At 44.3% G+C, this 22699-nt stretch overlaps 1 protein-coding gene across 5 annotated transcripts in view; it reads right to left on the bottom strand.

The window, feature by feature from the left end:
* The window catches only part of DLG5 (discs large MAGUK scaffold protein 5), a 343229-nt gene that overhangs the window by 100350 nt on the left and 220180 nt on the right, over positions 1–22699 (bottom strand). For 2 of the 5 annotated variants that reach the window (XM_075349073.1, XM_075349072.1), the window contains exons 15-20: positions 18382–18474; positions 11487–12395; positions 11179–11308; positions 10928–11072; positions 10255–10376; positions 49–123 (exon numbers count right to left, since the gene is read on the bottom strand). In XM_075349073.1, the coding sequence (XP_075205188.1) occupies positions 49–123; positions 10255–10376; positions 10928–11072; positions 11179–11308; positions 11487–12395; positions 18382–18474 (1474 nt within the window). The remainder of the gene's footprint in view (positions 1–48; positions 124–10254; positions 10377–10927; positions 11073–11178; positions 11309–11486; positions 12396–18381; positions 18475–22699) is intronic. The other 3 variants (XM_075349077.1, XM_075349078.1, XM_075349074.1) reach the window with 3 other exon arrangements.

Below are 22699 nucleotides of genomic sequence, written 5' to 3'. Positions count from 1 at the left end.
ACTTTGTGCAACACCATGTTGTCACACAAATCAATATATGGTACATACCTCTATCTGACCCCATTGGGCATCTCAAATATCTTGGTGTTAATGGGATTTTAATGCGTTCGGTTCTTGAGGATCCTGAAAGGCAGAACCAGACAATGTAAAGAAAAAACTGAATAGCATACTAATAACGTTTGTCTGCTTTAGGAAAAAAAAATAAATACAGTAAAGCTTTCCACAATCCAGACATTGTGACAAAAATACTAAAAACACATGTATATCAAATAACAATTTTCTTTTATTCCACATGAAAATAATTTCACCACCATAAAATTCTGATATTTATTGGACAGTCAACTTTAAAGCCATAAAAGAGGTTGACACTGCAACTGATAATAAGCAGCCTGTCCTTATCATATTAATAAAGTGAAATCAGCATCAATTAAATGCACAAGAGGGGGTTGCATGGGTCAGCTCTTCCTGGTTTCTGTGTGTGGTTCTCTCTAATGCGGTCTGTCATATGGTGGTAAAAGGTGAACATTAAATGGGAGCTTTAGTTAGAAGACACCTTTGCACCCATACAGCAGTGGGTTCAGGGACAGAGAACTCTTGCTGTGGTCACCACCTTTTGGGAGAAAAGTTCACCAGGAAAAGTATGTACTGTATGTGTGTAATAGTCTACATACAGTCTGTGTTTCTCTATGCATGTAGTTTAATAAATGGAAATGTATGTGTATTACAGTGTGTATTTGTATGTGTCAAAGTGTCTTTTCTTTTTTGTGCACGCATACATTTACTCTGCAAATTCGATGTGCCTCTGATTACATATAAAGCACCACTCCAGTGGAGTTTTTTCAGCGCTCGAGTGGAGCTTTAAATCTAAGTTCCCTGCTTCCTTGTTATACTCACGGCAGTTTCATCCATTTTTGGCACAGCTGCAGTCCGGCTGTGCCATCTTGTGCCTGTAACGTCTGACTGGCCAGAAGTCAGAAGTTACCTCAGAAACGCTCAATGTAAAGCTGGGGTCACACATAGCGATGCAGCGGCGATAACGACGGGCGACCTGACCTTATCTGGATCGCTGCTGCGTCGTTACATGGTCGCTGGTGAGCTGTCAAACAGACAGATCTCACCAGCGACCAGTGACCAGCCCCCAGCCAGCAGCGATGCGTGGAGGCGATGCTGCACTTGGTAACTAAGGTAAATATCGGGTAACCAAGGAAAGCACTTCTCTTGGTTACCCAATATTTACCTTAGTTACTAGCGTCCGCCGCTCTCACGTTGCCAGTGCCGGCTCCCTGTTCCCTGCTCTCCTAGCCAGAGTACAAATCGGGTTAATTACCCGATGTGTACTCCAGCTACGTGTGCAGGGAGCCGGCACTGGCAGCGTGAGAGCACACCGCTTAGCGCTGAGAACGCCAAGAGCGACGCTGGAAACATATGAAGTTGACAGCAGTTGAGTGTAATACAGGGGGCAGGGAGACTTACATTTAAAGAGCCACGCCAGCGGTTCAATAAAACAAAAAACACTGGAGTGGTGCTTTAATGCCTAATATCTTTATAAAGAAAAATTCCAACATTAAAAATAAAAGGCATCTTAACCCCTTAGTGACAGAGCTAAATTTGACCTTAATGAGTAGGCCAAATTTTATAAATCTGACCAGTGTCACTTTATAAGGTAATAACACTGGAATGCTTCCCTATTTCCCAATGATTCTGAGCACTTGCACTCTATTTTTGTGGTAAAATTAAATTGATATTTTTTCCTTTATTTGTGAGAATATTGGATTTTTGTCTAAAATATTTAAAATGTTCAAAATTTCTATTTTTATATTGTTAAACTAGTTAAACATACAGTACAAATTAATTAAAAGATAACATTTTCAATGTGTCTATTTTACATCTGCATCACTGGTCGAATGTCAATTTATTAGGATGTTAGAAAAAATAAAAGTTTAGCAATTTGTCATTTTTTAAAGAAATTTACAAAACTTGTTTCTTTATGGACCTATTCAGATTTCAATTAAATTTAAAGGGTCTATATATTGGAAACTCCCCAAAAGTGATACCATTGTAAAAACCGCACCCCTCAAGTACTTCAAAACTGCTGTGTATATATACAGTATATATATATATATATATATATATCTCTATTTGGGGACAGAGTTGCCAGGTGTCCTTCAAAAAGAAGGCCCATGCCGCTTCACTTAAAGAGACCAACTCCCAGGATTTTCATATATATTTTATATAGGTGAGTTTGCACACACCTTCTCATCTCTAGAACAACTGTTAAGAGGAAACTTTGTGCAGCAGGCCTTCATGGTACAATAGCTGCTAGCAAACCACTGCTAAGGACAGGCAACAAGCAGAAGAGACTTGTTTGGGATAAGAAACACAAGGAATGGACATTAGACCAGTGGAAATCTGTGCTTTGGTCCGATGAGTCCAAATTTGAGATCTTTGGATCCAACCACCGTGTCTTTGTAGAAAAGGTGAACAGATGGACTCTACATGGCTGGTTCTGACAGAAAAGCATGGAGGAGGAGGTGTGATGCTGTGGGGGTGCTTTGCTGGTGACACTGTTGGGGATTTATTCAAAACTGAAGGCAAACAGAACCAGCATGCCTACCACAGCATCTTGCAGCGGCGTGCTATTCCATCTGTTTTACGTTTAGTTGGACCATCATTTATTTTTCAACAGGACAATGATCCCAAACACACCTCCAGGCTGTGTAAGGGCTATTTGAGTAAGAAGAAAAGTGATGGGGTGCTACGCCAGATGACCTGGTCTCCACAGTCACCACACCTGAACCCAATCGAGATGGTTTGGGGTGAGCTGTACCGCAGAGTGAAGGCAAAAGGGCCAACAAGTGCTAAGCATCTCTGGGAACTCCTTCAAGACTGTTGGAAAACCATTTCCGGTGACTACCTCTTGAAGCTCATCAAGAGAATACCAAGAGTGTGTAAAGCAGTAATGAAGGAAAAGGTGGCTACTTTGAAGAACCTAGAATATAAGACATATTTTCAGTTGTTTCACACTTAAAGTATTTTATTCCACATGTTTTAATTCATAGTTTTGATACCTTCAATGTGAATCTACAATTTTCAGAGTCATGAAAATAAAGAAAGCTCATTAAATGAGGTGTGTCCGAACTGCTGGTGTGTGTGTGTGTGTATGTGTGTATATATATATATATATATATATATATATATATATATATATATATACACACATACACACACACACACACCAGCAGTTTGGACACACCTCATTCAATGAGCTTTCTTTATTTTCATGACTCTGAAAATTGTAGATTCACACTGAAGGCATCAAAAAAGAGAATTTTGTTACTTACCGTAAATTCTTTTTCTTATAGTTCCGTATTGGGAGACCCAGACCATGGGGTGTTTAGCTTCTGCCTCCGGAGGACACACAAAGTACTACACTTAAAAGTGTAGCTCCTCCCTCTGAGCTTATACACCCCCTGGTAGCCAGTCCTAGCCAGTTTAGTGCAAAAGCTGAAGGAGAATAGCCACCCACAAGTAGAACAGAGTAAGAACCGGAACAACCGGAGACTCTGTCCACGACAACAGCCGGTGATAACACACGGAACAAGAAAATTGCCAACAGGCAACAGGGAGGGTGCTGGGTCTCCCAATACGGAACTTTAAGAAAAAGAATTTACAGTAAGTAACAAAATTCTCTTTTTCTTTATCGTTCCTTTGGGAGACCCAGACCATGGGACGTTCCAAAGCTGTCCCTGGGTGGGAATAAACAGAAAAAACTAAGAAGTAGGCGGAGCCTAACTTCACAAGTGGGCGACAGCCGCCTGAAGGATGCGTCTGCCCAAGCTCGCATCTGCCGAAGCATGAGCATGCACTTGGTAGTGCTTCGAAAAGGTATGCAGGCTAGTCCAAGTGGCAGCCTGACAGACTTGTTGAGCCGAAGCCTGGTGCCTAAAAGCCCAAGAGGCACCGACAGCTCTGGTCGAGTGTGCTTTGATAACCGGCGGAGGAGGCACCTGAGTACACTGGTAGGCGTCAGAAATGGTCGATCTAATCCAACGGACCAAGGTCGGCTTAGAAGCAGAGAGACCCTTGCGCCGCCCTGTAGTTAGCACAAAAAGAGAGGTGCACCGCCTAAGCGCAGCGGTGCGAGCCACATAAATCCAGAGAGCACGCACCAGATCTAGAGTATGCAGCGCTTTCTCAAAGCGATGAACAGGGGCCGGACAGAAGGAAGGCAAGGAAATATCCTGGTTAAAGTGGAAGGGAAAGACCACCTTAGGAAGAAAGTCCGGGGTCGGACGGAGAACTACCTTGTCTTGGTGAAAAACCAAAAAAGGTGACTCCGAGGAGAGCGCAGCCAAATCAGAGACTCTCCTGAGAGAAGTTATGGCAACTAGAAAGGCCACCTTTTGAGAAAGACGATAGAAAGAAACCTCCCTAAGAGGCTCAAAGGGGGGTTTATGCAATACCGTGAGGACCAAGTTAAGGTCCCAGGGATCCAAGGGCCGCCGATAAGGCGGAATGATGTGAGACGCACCTTGCATGAAGGTGCGGATTTGAGCCAGCCGGGCGATACGCCGCTGGAACAGCACTGATAGAGCTGAGACTTGTCCCTTGAGAGAGTTAAGGGACAGTCCTAGCTGCAGACCGGACTGTAAAAAAGACAGAAGGGTCGGCAACGAGAATGGCCAAGGAGAATGGCCGGAAGAGCGACACCAGGACAGGAAAATTTTCCAAGTCCTGTGATAGATCTTGACGGAGGAAGACTTACGGGCCCGGGTCATAGTGGAGATGACTTCAGGAGGAATACCAGAAGCAGTCAAAATCCAGGACTCAAGAGCCACGCCGTCAATTTGAGTGCCGCAGAATTCGGGCGGAAAAACGAACCTTGCGAGAGCAGGTCTGGACGGTCCGGAAGATGCCACGGCATCTCCACGGACAGTTGGAGCAGGTCCGGATACCAAGCTCGCCTGGGCCAGTCCGGTGCAATGAGGATGACTCAACGGCCCTCTATTCTGATCTTGCGCAGGACTCTGGGCAAGAGAGCTAGAGGGGGAAACACGTAGGACAGACGAAACTGGGACCAGTCTTGAACCAGAGCGTCCGCGGCGAAGGCCTGAGGATCGTGGGAGCGAGCCACGTAAACCGGAACCTTGTTGTTGTGACGGGATGCCATTAGGTCCACGTCCGGAGTGCCCCATTTGCGGCAGATTGACTGAAACACTCGCCACCGTCCACGGATTGACGGCTGAGATAATCTGCCTCCCAGTTTTCCACGCCAGGGATGTGGACTGCGGATATGGTGGACTTGGAGTCCTCCGCCCATTGAAGGATGCGTTGGACCTCCAACATTGCCAGGCGGCTGCGTGTCCCGCCTTGGTGATTGATGTAGGCAACCGCTGTCGCGTTGTCTGACTGGACTCGAATGTGCCTGCCCGCCAACAGGTGGTGAAAGGCTAGGAGAGCTAGAAGCACAGCTCTGGTTTCCAGCACATTGATTGAAAGGGCTGACTCGGACGGAGTCCAAGTGCCCTGAGCTCTGTGGTGGAGATGTACCGCTCCCCAGCTGGATAGGCTGGCATCCGTGGTGAGAATCATCCAGGACGGAGCCAGGAAGGAGCGCCCTTGGGACAGGGAGAGGAGTCGAAGCCACCACTGAAGAGAGCTCCTGGTCCGTGGCGATAGAGCCACTAACCTCTGTAAGGAGGAAGGCCGCTTGTCCCAACAGCAGAAGATGTCCAGCTGCAGAGGACGCAGATGGAACTGGGCAAAGGGAACCGCCTCCATGGAAGCCACCATTTGACCCAGCACCTGCATCAGGCGCCTGAGGGAATAACGGCGGGGCCTCAGGAGAGAGCGCACCGCTAGCCGGAGAAACTGCTGTGTGATTAAGGGCAACTTCACAAGTGCCGGCAAAGTCTCGAACTGCATCCCTAGGTACGTGGGACTCTGGGTCGGAGTCAGAGTGGATTTGGGAAGATTGACAATCCACCCGAATTGGGCTAGGGTGACGAGAGTGAGCGAAACACTCCGCTGACAGTCTGCGCTGGATGGACCCTTGACCAGAAGGTCGTCCAGGTAAGGGAGCACTGCCAACCCCTGGAGATGCAGGACCACAATCACTGCCGCCATGACCTTGGTGAATACCCGAGGGGCCGTGGCTAACCCGAAGGGGAGAGCCACGAATTGTAAATAATCCTCTCCTATCGCAAAACGTAACCAACGCTGATGTGACACTGCGATTGGCACATGTAGATAGGCATCTCTGATGTCGATGGACGCCAGGAACTCCCCTTGGGTCATAGAGGCAATGACTGATCGCAGGGACTCCATGCGAAAATGCCGCACCCGAACATGCTTGTTGAGAAGCTTGAGATCCAGGATGGGCCGGAAGGTACCGTCCTTTTTTGTAACAAGGGAGAGATTTGAGTAAAAACCTCTGAACCGTTCCTGAGCGGGAACTGGGACAATCACTCCGTTTGCCTGCAAGGACGCCACGGCCTGCGAGAAGGCGGCGGCCTTGGAGCAGGGGGGAGTTGAGAGAAAAAAATCTGTTTGGAGGGCTGGAAGAGAATTCTATCCTGTAGCCGTGAGATATGATGTCTCTCACCCACTGATCGGAGACTTGCTTTAACCAAGCGTCGCCAAAGTGGGAGAGCCTGCCACCGACTAAGGACGTGGTTGGAGCGGGCCGAGAGTCATGAGGAAGCTGCCTTAGTGGCAGAACCTCCTGCGGTCTTCTGAGGACGCGCATTTGGGTGCCAGTTGGATTTCTGATCCTTGGCTGAGTTAGCGGACGAGGCGGAAGGCTTAGAGGATGACCAGTTGCAGGAACGAAAGGAACGAAACCTCGATTGATTCCTACCCTGGGCGGGTTTCCTGGTCTTGGTTTGTGGCATGGAAGTACTCTTCCCGCCAGTAGCTTCTTTAATGATTTCATCCAGCTGTTCACCAAACAGCCGTGAACCAGCAAAAGGGAGCCCAGCAAGAAACTTCTTGGAAGAAGCATCTGCCTTCCACTCTCGAAGCCACAAAATCCTGCGGATAACAAGAGAATTAGCTGAACCCACCGCAGTACGGTGAGCAGCCTCTAGCATGGCAGACATGGCATAAGATGAAAAAGCTGAAGCCTGAGCAGTTAAGGTAACCATCTCAGGCATAGATTCCTTGGTGAGGGAATGCATCTCCTCTAGAGAAGCAGAGATGGCTTTGAGAGCCCACACTGCTGCAAAAGTCGGGGAAAACGCGGCCCCCGCAGCTTCATACACAGATTTGGCCAGAAGGTCAATCTGACGGTCAGTGGAATCCTTAAGTGAGGTGCCGTCAGCCACCGACACAACGGTCCGGGCTGAGAGCCTAGACACCGGGGGGTCTACCTTTGGGGAGTGAGACCACTCCTTGACCACCTCAGGTGGAAATGGAAAACGGTCATCAGAACCACGCTTTGGAAAGCGTTTGTCAGGGCAGGCCCTGGGTTTGGTCACAGCGGTCTGAAAACTGGAGTGGTTAAAGAACATGCTCTTCACTCTCTTAGGCGAGGTAAACTGATGTTTTTCTGCCAAAGAGAGTTGCTCCTCTGACACTGGCGGATTGAGATCCAGCACAGAATTAATAGAAGCAATCAAATCACTAAGGTCCGAGTCACCCTCAGAGAAATCGATGGGATACATAGCCTCCGAGCCCCCAGTGAGGGCATCCTCCTCATCTTGAGAGTCAGTTCTTGAGACAGAGCCGTGGGATGGGGAGGGGGAGGAAACCCTGCGCCTTCTCTTAGAAGGACGGGGTCTGGGATCAGATGATGAATCCTCCGTGAGCTCTGATGGACGGAGGTCAGAGGATAGGAGTCCTCTGTCAAGAGTATTAGAGGCACCCTGTGAGGGGGGCTGATGCATATTCATCAAAGTCCTGGACAAAAGTCCCATGGACTCAGCAAATGACTGGGATATGGACCTAGAAAAAGAGTCTACCCAGGCCGGGGGTTCAGTCACAGGTACAGCAGCAGCAGCCTGAGAGACCACTGGGGGTGAGACTCCAGGCTGTGGCACCGCCAAGTTAGAGCAACCATCACAGTGTGGATAAATGCTCGGCTCAGGCAGCAGGAGCTTAAATGCAGTGCATGCAGCATAAAGCTTTGGAGCCTTGCTCCTTGTGTGAGACATGCTGCTGGAGTGGGGGCTTTGCAGAGAATGAACCCCAGGGAGAATATACAGAGGTCCACAATCAGAGACCGGCTGTGGCTTACCAGACCGCTGAGCGCGGTGTTGTGTGCCCTCCAGATCCCGAAGCCCGGTCCCCCAGTGCGCAGCACCTCAGCAGAGATGCAGAATGCAGGATGTCCCAGAGCAGAGTGAACTCTGCCTGAGAAATGGGGCGTTCCTATAAAACAACGGGAACTGGAGGGCTATAGAGACCTGCAGGGAAGGAGGGACTCCCCAGCAGTGGGGAGTGTCCCTCCCCTGTGTAGAACGGCCGCCGGGAGGAGCCAAACCTGTCCCTCTGCATGAGTGACATGCGAGGGCAGGAAAACGAAACTAGGCCTCCGGCAAAGCCGGGGCCTAAATTTAATCGGCGAGGCCGACAAGCAGGCACCATCGGCGCAATTCTCTGGCAAAAGCTGGAGAACCCGCCGGAAAAGTTAAAAACAATCACATACAGCATACTCTCCCCATACAATAAAGAACCGGGACCCCCAACATAAATGTCTCAGGTACTTAGCTGCTGAGACGCAGGGCCATGTCCCTGGGGATGAGTGCTCCGGTCCAACAGAATCCTCAAGGGGCTGTGGATGGAGACCGGACTCCTGCCAGGCATGGAGACCGTGCTGGCTCCCACTTCAAGCCAGAGCCCAGAAGGGATGGTGAAGGAGCGTGGCATGTAAGGCTTCAGCCTTGTAAATCAACCTTAACAACACCGCCGACACAGTGGGGTGAGAAGGGACATGCCGGGAGTCCAGACATGGACCCGCTTTTCTTCAAACTCTTTCCAAAAGTCAAACAAATCAGATGAGAATGCATGTGTGGATGTATGGCCTCCTGAACACAAAGCGATAAACTGGCTAGGACTGGCTACCAGGGGGTGTATAAGCTCAGAGGGAGGAGCTACACTTTTAAGTGTAGTACTTTGTGTGTCCTCCGGAGGCAGAAGCTAAACACCCCATGGTCTGGGTCTCCCAAAGGAACGATAAAGAAACTATGAATTACAACATGTGGAATAAAATACTTTAAGTGTGAAACAACTGAAAATATGTCTTATATTCTAGGTTCTTCAAAGTAGCCACCTTTTCCTTCATTACTGCTTTGCACACTCTTGTTATTCTCTTGATGAGCTTCAAGAGGTAGTCACCGGAAATATGTGTGTGTGTGTGTGTGTGTGTGTGTGTAAAGCCAGTGCTAAACTGGCAATAGTATTCTGAATGTAAGCATACCTTTTGTTCTGAGATTGGATGTTTTATTTCACAAATACAGTACGTGCAAGTAAAGTTACAGAAATGAACTGCTATTTGATTGATAGCAGCTACAGAGTATCTAATAGGTGCGTCGGGTTTTGCTATCTATTCCCGCCCCTGTCTGCCTCCCTGGCCTTGGTAGATGTTATATAATTTATGGTATGATTTAGAAAAAGGCTTCTTCATGATCTTATTGGGCCTTTCCTCCTGAGGGGTGCAGACTTTCTTGGGTGGACTGTAGGAACTAAACCAGCTCTGGAAAAGAAGAGGACACATACATACATTTTTCCAGACCTATCTTATAGCTGAAAGCCTGACAATGGGATTGACTTAGGATTTTATTTAAGTTGAGATAGAGTGGTCTGTGAGTGCTGAATGAGAGAAAGCTACGAAATGGAAATGCATTTAGGAAAGCCTTGCCAATACACCTTCATTTATAAGAAGCTTATTGCAGTGAATCAACCAGTTCCTAAGGGTGGCAACAGGAAAATTACTTTAATGAGCCAACAGAGCCATGGGAATGATTGTATTGCCCTCAGTGACTCCATCTAACTTAGTTCAGCTTAGCATTCTGAGCACTGCTAGATCTGCAGCAGGGAAAACTATGATTATGGTAATTAAAGTGATATATTGCTGTAATCAGTATCTCTGTCCCTATATTATAATACTGTTAGATTGCATAGCAAAAAAATAAACTGCTGACAGATTCCATTTAGTGTCTGTCTCCTAGTGGCAGCAGTTGTACCCAAGGTCTCTATGTGCCCAATGACATGGATGAGAAATATAAATATGTGATGAAGCATAAGCTTGCTTACCTAAACGGGCACTTGAAGGCAGAGAGTTGGAGCCATGTGGTACCCTTGGACGGGAGGTATCACAGTATTCACTTGGGTGTTTATGACTCAGATCCAAGCTTAATCTGCCATGATGTTGAGCACTACGGGCAGTTAGAATACAGTTAAATAATATTTTTAAAAATTTTAAAATGTAGTTCAAATAATTTCTTCCACATACTACGTTTTCTAAAAAACAGCCTAAATAACCAAAATCCCTGTTAGGACAAATGCAGTCCTTCTCAGAAGACAGTAGTCCTATATTTAATAAATACTACTTATTAACCTCACCATAATCAATCAAAGCTCAACTTTCATCAACCTTATAGTAACAATGAACCATATTATATGTTCTTATTTCCCTTTATAAGGTGGAAAATAAGTAACCAACAAAGGTGACCATTTCTTCCAGAGCTCACACATACACAAGTAATGGTGGGAGCTATGGACAATGTGGTCCTGTGCCTCTTATTGCAATAATGCATCATGCACTGCTTCTAATGCTACACGCCACTTATTTATCTATTTATTAATGTATTTTAAACAATAAAATGTTCTGTTAAACATCTGTAAAGAAGCCGCATAGATCAACTTTAAGGTTTATGTGAGTGCAATGTGCAAGACAAACAGGCAGACATTAAACAAATAGATATACCTTTGATGCATGTGCTGAGAGCAGACCTGGCCTGTAGAGGATGGACAATTATTAGATGGCACACGATGACTCCAAGCGGTGTAGATTGGATTCCTTAAAACTGCGGTAACAGCAGGACACGGAGCAAGGCTCCGAGGTACAGTACCTAATTAATATGTTATTTTTAGGCTGTGCATGATTAATGTATCTACATACTTCTAGATTACAGCAATATTAACATAACTGTTTCTTTATCCAAGTCTCTTACTCACCTGACATACCAGATCCATACAAAGTAGATGCAAAAATGTCACTATGGCGGGGAGAACGGGTGGGAGAGAACCTAACCCACTCATGATTTATTTCAGGGGAAAGGCGGTCTTCTGAACTAGGAGAAAACGTCTGAGAAGAGACATGAAATCAGTATAGCAAACCTATCCACTTTCAAACAGTATAGGAGATCAACATACAAGAAACACCTGGTACTGTAAAAAATGCTAGCTACATTTTATAGATTACAGTATATATCAGAATAATTGCAATTCAACAAATACAATCTTTCCAAATGAAGGAAACTCACTTGAAGTGAATGGTGGGGAATACTAACAGGTGCCAATCTGTGTTTTAAGGCTGGTGCGGACAAAGGTCTGGGCCTCTTCACTTCTGGCTCTTCTGCCCTTTGCAAGCAGTTTTCCACATCTCCACTTACTCTGCAGCCGGTCAAAGAACAATCTACCTCATCTTCTCTACAGCACTTTCCAACCCCTCTGTTTTGATGGATTTTATGGGTACTTTCATGAGCACTATTAGGAAGGGAAGTTGGTAAAGGACTAGTAGGTCGTGAACCAGCAGTTACAGTGGAATCGGACGCAGAACTGGACTGGTGTCTATGTTTAAACTTGATAGAATCACTGCGTTTGGGGGGTGTTGGAGGGGAGGGTGGCCTATCTACTTTTGAAGGCTGAGATGAGTGAGATGTCATAAAAGTTAGTGTTGGAGGTGTCGGAGGCCTCTTGAAAGTCTCTGGATCAAAGATGGACTTTCTCTGTCTTGGTCTTTTAAAGACTGTGAACTCACTTTGGGATTGCCCGGGGCTTACCATAACCTTTGGCCATGTGCCACTACTCCTCTTGCCCATGGACGTCTCAACCAAAGGGTCAGTGATTGCATCAGTATACCCCAGAGGTCTACTTTCCTCTTCAAGCAATGCATAGCCACGTCCCACAAAAGTATCTCCACCTATAGACCCCAAGCTGTGCTCAGAGTGACTGTGGCAGCTCAACTGAAGTGCTCTCTCTGATCCACTGCAATCACCTAGCTCTTTCTTATGATCAAGAATGTCCGTGCGAAAGATATCAGTTTGTGTTGAGCTATTATTCTTTAGGTTTCTTTTATTCTGGGCTTGAATGTTTGGAGGGAGAATACGACAAGAATCCTTCAGGTTTTCAAAGAGGTTTTGTCCACTCCAAGATGTATTAGGTGGAAAGACCTATAAAAAAAAAATCTTGATTAACTTTGTGCTTGTTGTAAGCAACAATAAGAGTTAAAGAAACATAACTGTTTTACCAACTAAAACCTTCTCGGTCTTAAATAGCGGTTTCATATTCATGAAATATGGACATTAAGTGCAATCTAAGGCTATGATTATATTTGCATTTTGATATTATGTGATGAGAGCGCAGCAGACAGCCTAGCAGCACGAGCAGCAGACAGCCCAGCAGCACGAGCAGCAGACAGCCCAGCAGCACGAGCAGCAGACAGCCCAGCAGCACGAGCAGCAGACAGCCCAGCAGCACGAGCAGCAGACAGCATGGAAAGAAATGTATATAATGTTTAACTACTTTACAGAAAATATAACAAAATGAACCTTGGGCTGTTCAAAAAAATAGCAGTGTTTGCATTTATCTTTACATACTCAAAATCTGTCCTCTTTTTATTTAAGATTTAACATTCCTTGAATCACTAACCTAATATTTAGTTGGGTAACCACAATTTTTTAGAACTTCTTCACATCTATGTTGCATTGAGTCAACCAATTTCTGGCACATGTCATCTCTTATTCCAGCCCATGATGCTTTGACTACATCCCACAATTTATTTACATTTGTTGGCTTTGCCCCAAAAACGGCATTTTTTGTGTCATCCCACAAGTGTTCTATTGGATTAAGGTTTGGGGATTGAGCTGGCCACTCCATAACCTCAATTTTGTTGGACTGGAACCAAGATTTTGCTCGTTTACTAGTGTGTTTAGGGTCGTTGTCTTGTTGAAACACCCATTTCAAGGGCATTTCCTCTTCAGCGTAAGGCAACATAACCTCTTCAAGTATTTTGATATATGCAAACTGGTCTATGATCCCTGGTATGCGGTAAAATAGGCCTGGCACCATAGTAAGAAAAACATTCCGATCTCATGATGCTTGCACCACCATGCTTCACTGTCTTCTAGTGTTCTGTGGCTTGAATTCACAGTTTGGGGTCATCTAAAGAACTGTCTTAGACCCAAAAAGAACAACTTTACTTTCATCAGTCAACAAAATATTTCTCTATTTCTTTTAAGGCCAGTTGATGTGTTCTTTGGCAAATTGTATCTCCTTCAGTATATGTTTTGGTTTGTTTTTTTGTTTTTTTTTTTTAACAGTGGGACTTTGCGGGAACTTCTTGTTAATAGATTAGTTTCACACTGGCGTCTTCTAACTGTCACAGTACTCACAGGTAATTTGAGGTCCTTAAAAATGATTACAGGGAACTAGGAGAGAAGCTGAAGTACAGGACCTCCAAGGTGGTGTTTTCAGAAATACTACCGGTGCCACGAGCGTCACTAGAAAGACAGCGGGAGCTTAGGGAGATAAATATGTGGCTTAGAAATTGGTGCAGGAAGGAAGGGTTCGGGTTCATGGAGAACTGGGCCGACTTCTCAGTCGGCTACAGGCTCTACGGTAGGGACGGGCTGCACCTCAATGGGGAAGGTGCAGCTGTGCTGGGGGAGAAAATGGTCAGACGGATGGAGGAGCTTTTAAACTAGGATCGGGGGGGAGGGAGGGTAGTGGAGCAAATAAGGGGATAGATAGAGCAGATAGAGACAGGGAGACGGTAGGGGTCAATGAAGGATTAGGGGGGGATGGGACATACAAGGAACTTAGGGAGGCTAGGAGTAATAAAGGTGTTAATAGGATTAAATGTCTACTGGCAAATGCAAGAAGTCTTGCAAACAAAATGAATGAATTGGAAACGCTTATGTCAACCATGGATTATGATGTGGTGGGCATTACGGAAACCTGGCTGGATGAAAGCCATGACTGGGTGACAAACATACAGGGTTATAGTACATTTAGGAAGGACAGGAAAGGCCAAAAATGTGGTGGGGTGTGTATATTTATTAAATCTAACCTAAAACCTGTGTTGTATGATGACATTGAGGGGAACAGCAACAATGTAGAGTCAGTATGGGTAAATGTACATGGGGAGGGGAATAATGGAAAAATGCTAATTGGAGTTTGCTATAAGCCTCCTAACATACCTGAACAAATAGAGGGTGAAATGCTGGAACAAATTGAAAAGGCAGCTAATAATAATAATCGGTTTCTTATTATGGGGGATTTCAACTATCCAGACATTCAGTGGGACATAGAATCTACTGGTTCTGCTAAAAGCTGTAAGTTCTTATCTACTATTCAAGACCATTTCCTCTCTCAGATGGTAGGTGAACCGACCAGGGGAGATAATTTGCTAGATCTGGTCCTGTCAAATAGACCGGATACAATTTCAGATCTACAGGTCCGGGAGCACTTGGGCACCAGCGATCATAATATGGTAAGCTTCAACATAATATTCAATAGAACATTTCAAAGGGGGAATGCTAAAACCTGGAATTTTAGGAAAGCTGATTTCAACAAATTAAGGGAAGAGCTTAAATGTGTAGATTGGGACAAAGTCATGGTAACTGGGGATACTGAACATAAATGGGGTAAGTTTAAGGATATACTACTAGAGTCCTGTAAAAAGCGTATACCCTCTGATAATAAAATGTCCAGGAATAAAAAGAAACCACTATGGATAAATAAGACTGTACAAAGTATAATAAAACAAAAACAAAGGGCATTTAAAATCTTAAAGGCTGAGAATACAGAAATAGCATTTCAGAAGTATAAAGATATCAATAGGAAATGTAAAAAAGAAATCAAACAAGCAAAATTAGCTACTGAAACAAAAATCGCCAATGACATTAAAATAAATCCCAAAATCTTTTATAAATACATTAATGCCAAAAGGAAAACAAAGAATAGTATCGGCCCCTTAAAATATAATAACAAGTTAGTTATAGAGGACAAACAAAAGACTGAGATATTAAATAGACATTTCTCATCTGTATTCACCAAGGAACTGACTGTACCAGGGATCATTCAACAAGTGAAAAATCAAAGTCCACCACCCGATATAATTAATTTAACACAAGATGAAGTACGCCTACGTCTGAGTAAATTAAACATTGACAAATCCCCAGGGCCAGATGGCATTCAACCACGAATATTAAGGGAATTGAGCTCCGTAATCGACAGACCGCTGTATCTCATCTTTTTAGACTCACTTGTAACAGGGATGGTGCCTCAGGATTGGAGGATTGCTGATGTGGTACCGATATTTAAGAAAGGTAAGAGGGTAGATCCAGGCAACTACCGTCCAGTAAGCCTGACATCAGTAGTATGCAAAGTTTTTGAGGGCATTTTAAGGGATGACATGCAAAAATATATTGCAGAAAATAATATAATAACTGACAAACAGCATGGATTCATGAAAGATAAGTCGTGTCTAACCAACCTGTTGGGGTTCTATGAGGGGGTAAGTTCAAACCTGGATATTGGTAATGCAGCTGATGTGATTTATTTGGACTTTGCAAAGGCATTTGATACTGTACCACATAATAGCCTTATACTAAAGCTCCAGAAGCAAGGACTAGGGGACACAATATGCAACTGGGTAAGGAATTGGCTAAAAGATAGGAAACAAAGAGTAGTCATAAATGGTACATTCTCAAAATGGGCTATAGTCAGCAGTGGGGTGCCGCAGGGATCTGTGCTTGGACCGATTCTTTTTACTCTCTTTATTAATGACCTTGTGGATGGGATTGATAGTACAGTGTCAGTCTTTGCCGATGACACCAAACTATGTAGGATATTAAAAACTGACCTGGATAGTACAATATTACAAAAAGATCTGGATAAGATGTCAGAATGGGCAGATACTTGGCAAATGAGATTTAATGTTGATAAATGTAAAGTAATGCACCTAGGACGGAGTAATCCTATAGCTGCGTATACATTAAATGGAAGTACACTCGGGACTACAGAACAGGAGAAGGACTTGGGTATTCTCATTACAAATAAGCTGAGCAGCAGCACTCAATGTCAAGCAGCAGCTGCTAAAGCAAACAAGATTTTAGGGTGTATAAAAAGAGAGATTAGATCCCGTGATCCCAACGTATTGTTACCCCTCTATAAATCACTTGTAAGGCCACATCTGGAATACGGGATCCAGTTTTGGGCTCCACATTTTAAAAAGGACATTCAGAAGTTAGAGTCAGTTCAAAGGCAGGCAACTAGACTATTACAAGGAATGGAAGGCCTCCCATATGATGACAGGTTGAAAAAGTTAGATATGTTTTGCTTAGAAAAAAGACGTCTCAGAGGAGATCTCATTTATATGTATAAATACATGTGTGGTCAATATAAAGGACTGGCACATGACTTATTTCTTCCAAAGACAGTACTAAGGACCAGGGGGCACTCACTGCGAGTGGAAGAAAAGCGATTCCGACAGCTAAATAGGAAAGGGTTCTTTACAGTTAGAGCAGTCAGACTGTGGAATGCACTACCACAAGAGGTAGTAATGGCAGATACTATAACAGCTTTTAAAAAAGGGCTGGATGATTTCCTCAGTACACAAAACATTGTTGGTTATAAATGACTTAGTGACTAAATGTAGAACTGGTGGAGGAAGGTTGAATTAGATGGACCTAGGTCTTTTTTCAACCTAAGTAACTATGTAACTATGTTTGAACATCCTGGAGCTGATCATTGGCTGAGCATTTGCCATTCTTCGATTAATTCGAATTTCTGTCTTCCGTTTTCTTCCACGTCTCAGTTTTTGCTTTCCATTCTTTAAAATTGGAGATCATTTTTGCTGAGCAGCCAATCATTGTCTGCACTTCTTAATAAGTTTTACCCTCTCAATTCAAAGTTTTAATCAAAGTACTCTGTTCTTCTGAACAATGTCTTGAACAACCCATATTTCTCAGGCTTTCAAGGAGAAATGCATGTACAACATAGGTGCTGGATTCACCCTTAAATTACCTTAAATTAGGGCCACGTGTTCACATTGGTTTCTTCACAGAATAATTGACCACACTCATTTAACTCCTCGCTTCTATTATTTTGAACACAACCCTTTTCTATTAATTATTCAAATACACAAACTCAAAAACCTGCAGATCATCAATACCGAGTCTGTTGGTTTCCTAAGACTCTACTGGTAAATTGTTTCACATGTGGTAATATAATTTATACCAAAAAACAGTGAATAATCTGGTTAGTCATACTGGACTGTTATTATTTTGAACACTACTGTATATGAGCCTCTGCTCTTCTGTGTGGGGCTACTCAGAAAAGTCACCATTTGGAGACCTGCTCTTCATAGTGGTTTGCTAGGCCTGATACTAATGCACCAAGCTGACAAACAGCTTGATCACATAATCGGACCGTTTTGATGCTGACATTTGATATTCCATAGTCATGCTTAACTCCTTACTACCAATGCCTGTTTTTAGCTTCAATGATATGGCAATTTTTCAAGTTTTTATTCCCACACACTAGGAGCCAAATTTTTGCAGTTGGCATAGCTCTATGAGGGCTTGTTTTTTTACTGGCAGAATTTGCATTTTTAATAGCACCAATTTGGAGTATATATAATTTAGTAGGAATGCAAGTCTATAAGTCCTTGTAAAAAAAACCAAAACAAAACAGACAGCAGTCAGGTGCAGTCAGATTTTCAGACTGTTGAAAAGGCGAAGGTGGAGAAATTCTTTTTTGCTACATGTACCAGAAAAACCGATGACACTCGCACCACACTGTGATCACAGTCTGATCAATCAAAATTGGTCCGTTTTTCTTATACGTGGAAAAAAAAATAAATCGGACATTTCAATGACGTCTAAAGACAGAAAAGGTAAACTGATGTGTCTATCGTCTTCCATCCCAAGTCTAAGGCAGCTAGGCACCTCCCCGATGGCTGCGTGCTCTGTAAATAATGGAACAAGTACATTTCCTGTGCCCGTGTACAGAATTACACTGTGATAGAAGAAGTTAAACTACCTATTAGACAGTAATTTCAACATTGTTGTGCGAAAGGAAAACCTACACTTCCAATACCACCTGGTAACTTCAGAATTTCATATGGTTTGACTACGGTAATCTTGAATTTACCTTTACCAGAGAGATGCTGAGCGATTCCCGACTGCTCCTGAGTAAAGCCTCACATTCTGTAATAGATTTGTTGTCCAACGATATACCATCAATCTGCAACAAAAAAACATAACTGATCACAGGTCTGCAAAAAAAAAAAATTTTTCGAGAGCGGTTTTGGTTATTGCACATAATCTTTATGTTTTCGAGTACGCTGAATCCGAAAATGACCTCCGCTTTGTCATAGGACATCACATTTTCTGACAATTTAAGTAACTATGTTAAATAAGACAATACCTCAAAAGAAATGAAAATAGACTCAAACTTATTTTTTTATTACAAATGTTTCATGAAAATCATTTTTTTAACTGCAATGAGCTCACTAACAAACACTAAAATTGATTCTTCTTCCCTGTGAGGCTTCTATTGGTACATTTACGCTTGTGAGTAGCATCTGTAATGTCTCTATGAAGCGTCCAACAGTAGTCTGCCATCATTGTAATGCTCCATCTTCCCTGGTATCTTCTTTCCATCTCTATAATGTCCTGGTGGAATCGTTCCCCTTGCTTTTCACTCCCAGCTCCCAAATTTTCGGGAAAGTTGTCAAGGTGGAAATGGAGGAAATGCACTTTCAAACTCATAAGGCAACCTAAAGCTTGAAATGCTTTCAGCATTCGTACGACGATTTGTTTGTAGTCAGGGTTTTTGTTATTGCCTAAAAATTTCTCTACGACCTCTTTAAATGCAATCCACCCTTCTTTTTGAGGATGCGTCATGGTACTGATAAACTCTTGATCAGCTATAAGCCTTCTAATGTCTGGTCCGACGAACACACCTTCCTTCAATTTTGCCTCCGAGAGGCCTGGAAACTTGGCGACCAAGTATTTGAAGCATTCTCCATCTTTTGGAAGTGATTTTACGAATTGCTTCATCAATCCCAATTTGATGTGGAGAGGTGGTAGAAGAACTTTATGGGGAGGAACCAAAGTTTCTTGGAGGACATTTTTTTCACCGACTGTGAGCACCCTCGGTTGCCAATTCTTCTTGGTCCAGTGATTTTGTTGGTCTCGACTGTCCCATAGACACAGAAAACAAGGGTATTTGGTATACCCAGCTTGTTGCCCGAGCAGCATGCACAAGACTTTCAAATCCCCACACACTTGCCAACTGTCGTCTTCATATTTACCGTATTTTTCGGACCATAAGACGCACTTTTTTTCCCCCAAATGTTGGGGGAAAGTGGGGGGTGCGTCTAATGGTCTGAATGTAGGGCATGGCTGCGGGGAATGAGGGTGCTGCGGTAGAGCGGGTCATCGGGGGCACGAGCAGGCAGCAGCAGCGCCTGCCGTGACCACGTGGGCCCGCTCATTACATATGCACGCCCATCTCTCAGCGCTGACAGGTGGGCGGGGTGATGAGCGGGGACGCGCGCGAAGTAAACAGCCAGCCGTGATCACCCCTGGCAACTACAGCCAGGAGTGATCATGTGCGGCTGTATTCACTGCTCCCCGCGCATCATCATCAGCGCGGGGTGCAGTGAATCAGTGCACATTACTCACCGTTCCCCGCAGCACAGCGATGTCCTCCTGATTGCCGGCCGCGCTGTGTAGAGACTAACGGGGCTCACAGCGATGACGTCATCGCTGTGCGCACGTGTCCACACAGCATCGCCGGCACAGACAGAAGGAGATCGCGGTGCAGCAGGGAGCGTGGCCGGCTCCACACAGCGCTGCCGGCACAGACGGAGGAGGAGCGACGCTGCGTGGAGCGAGGAAAGGTGAATATAAATGTTTATTTTATTTTTTTTATGTGTGTTCCGCAGGATGATGGGGCACATATGAGCAGGATGATGGGGCAAATATGAGCAGGATGATGGGGCACATGTGAGCAGGATGATGGGGCACATGTGAGCAGGATGAAGGGGGAAATATGAGCAGGATGATGGGGCAAATATGAGCAGGATGATGGGGCACATGTGAGCAGGATGATGGGGCACATGTGAGCAGGATGATGGGGCACATGTGAGCAGGATGATGGGGCACATGTGAGCAGGATGATGGGGCACATGTGAGCAGGATGATGGGGCAAATATGAGCAGGATGATGGGGCAAATATGAGCAGGATGATGGGGCACATGTGAGCAGGATGATGGGGCAAATGTGAGCAGGATGATGGGGCACATGTGAGCAGGATGATGGGGCACATGTGAGCAGGATGAAGGGGAAAATATGAGCAGGATGATGTGGCAAATATGAGCAGGATGATGGGGCACATGTGAGCAGGATGATGGGGCACATATGAGCAGGATGAAGGGGGAAATATGAGCAGGATGATGGGGCAAATATGAGCAGGATGATGGGGCACATGTGAGCAGGATGATGGGGCACATATGAGCAGGATGAAGGGGGAAATATGAGCAGGATGATGGGGCAAATATGAGCAGGATGATGGGGCACATGTGAGCAGGATGATGGGGCAAATATGAGCAGGATGATGGGGCACATGTGAGCAGGATGATGGGGCACATGTGAGCAGGATGATGGGTCACATGTGAGCAGGATGATGGGGCAAATATGAGCAGGATGATGGGGCACATGTGAGCAGGATGATGGGGCACATGTGAGCAGGATGATGGGGCAAATATGATCAGGATAATGGGGCACATGAGCAGGATAATGGGGCAAATATGAGCAGGATGATGGGGCACATATGAGCAGGATGATGGGGGACATATAGCAGGATGATGGGGGACATATAGCAGGATGATGGGCGACCTATAGCAGGATGAGAGACCTATAGCAGGATGAGGCACATATAGCAGGATGAGGGACACACACACACACACATACATACATATATATATAAAAATAAATATAAGGATGGGGATTATATACAAGGCAGGGGAATCATTACCAGGATGGGGTACCTTACTAGAGAATTTGGGGACATTACCCCCATAATAGTGTGTCAGCAGCAGATCCTCGCCCCATAAGTGTGTCATGACCACATTTTTTGCTTAAAATTTTATTTTCCTATTTTCCTTCTCTAAAACCAGGGTGCGTCTTATGGTCCGGTGCGTCTTATAGTCCGAAAAATACGGTAAGTTTACGAAGAACCAATTCCAAGTTCTCGTAGGTTTCCTTGAGGTGTACGGAATTACCTACAGGGATGGAAGCATAAAAACCGCCATTGTGGAGAAAAACTGCTTTGAGACTTCTTTTTGAAGAATCTATAAAAAGACGCCAATGCGCTGAATCATATTGGATTTTGAATTGACCCATCAAACCTTCGACATTGAGGCAATAAACCAACTTATCTTCCTGGGTAAAGTAAGGAACGAACTCGTCTTCACGATGTCTGAACCATGAAAAAGACACTCCTGGCAACAATAAATTCTTGCTTTTGAGCCTTCAGCCGAGTAACTCAGCGGCATCTTTGGGAAGATTTAAGTCTCTTACCATATCATTCATCTCCTCCTGGGAAAACAATTTTGGTCTTGTACCATCTTCAAAGTCAGAACTTGATTCATCTGGTTCAGGTATGACTCCACCTTCATCGGACATAGTTATCTCTTGCAAGGTAGCAGGGTACTGGTATATCTGTGCCATGTGGGATGGGATGAATTGCTGAGTGAATATTGGGGTATGAAATAGAATGCTTCCATTTTGAATTATACCCTTTCACATCGCATGAACAAAAGTAACAATCGTCACTATGGTTTTTTTTCTCTCGCCATACCATAGGAATCCCACAACGGAAAGCTTTTTTCTTACCCTTGAACCAATTTCAGAGGTCCTCAACACACCGTTTGTACACTGTATGAGGCGCCCAAGCGTTATCTTGATCTCCAAGCTTTAGTCCAAAATATGCTAAGTATACAAAGTCTGTAATATTCAGCTGTTGCTTCAACAATGTATATTCACCACAAATGTAACAGAAACTGTCAGGCGAATTAATACACTTCCACTGAGCCATAATGCTAATTTTGGGAAACATGGTTGAATATGAAGAGCTAACACGGACTGAGATAAAAAAGTGTGAACAGGCGAGAACAAAGATAAAACAATTGAAACAAGCCCGGGCATGTCAGCTTGCAAAATATTGATGCTGGTTTCATTAGCTCACTCTGAAAGTTCTTTTCTTTGAAAGTTATATTTTTTTGGCATTATATATCTTCAATTCATTGATGTGAATTAATTAATAGTAATTTTGACTTTCAAAACCATAAAAAAAAAAAAATATATGAAAAGAAGGGAATTTTGTTTACTTACCGTAAATTCCTTTTCTTCTAGCTCCAATTGGGAGACCCAGACAATTGGGTGTATAGCTTCTGCCTCCG

The sequence above is a fragment of the Anomaloglossus baeobatrachus genome, chromosome 5 (assembly GCF_048569485.1).
Source record: "Anomaloglossus baeobatrachus isolate aAnoBae1 chromosome 5, aAnoBae1.hap1, whole genome shotgun sequence".
In the NCBI taxonomy this organism is placed as follows: Eukaryota; Metazoa; Chordata; class Amphibia; order Anura; family Aromobatidae; genus Anomaloglossus; species Anomaloglossus baeobatrachus.
Note: the sequence above shows the minus strand (reverse complement) of the source record. Positions and strands in the feature narration are given on the sequence as shown.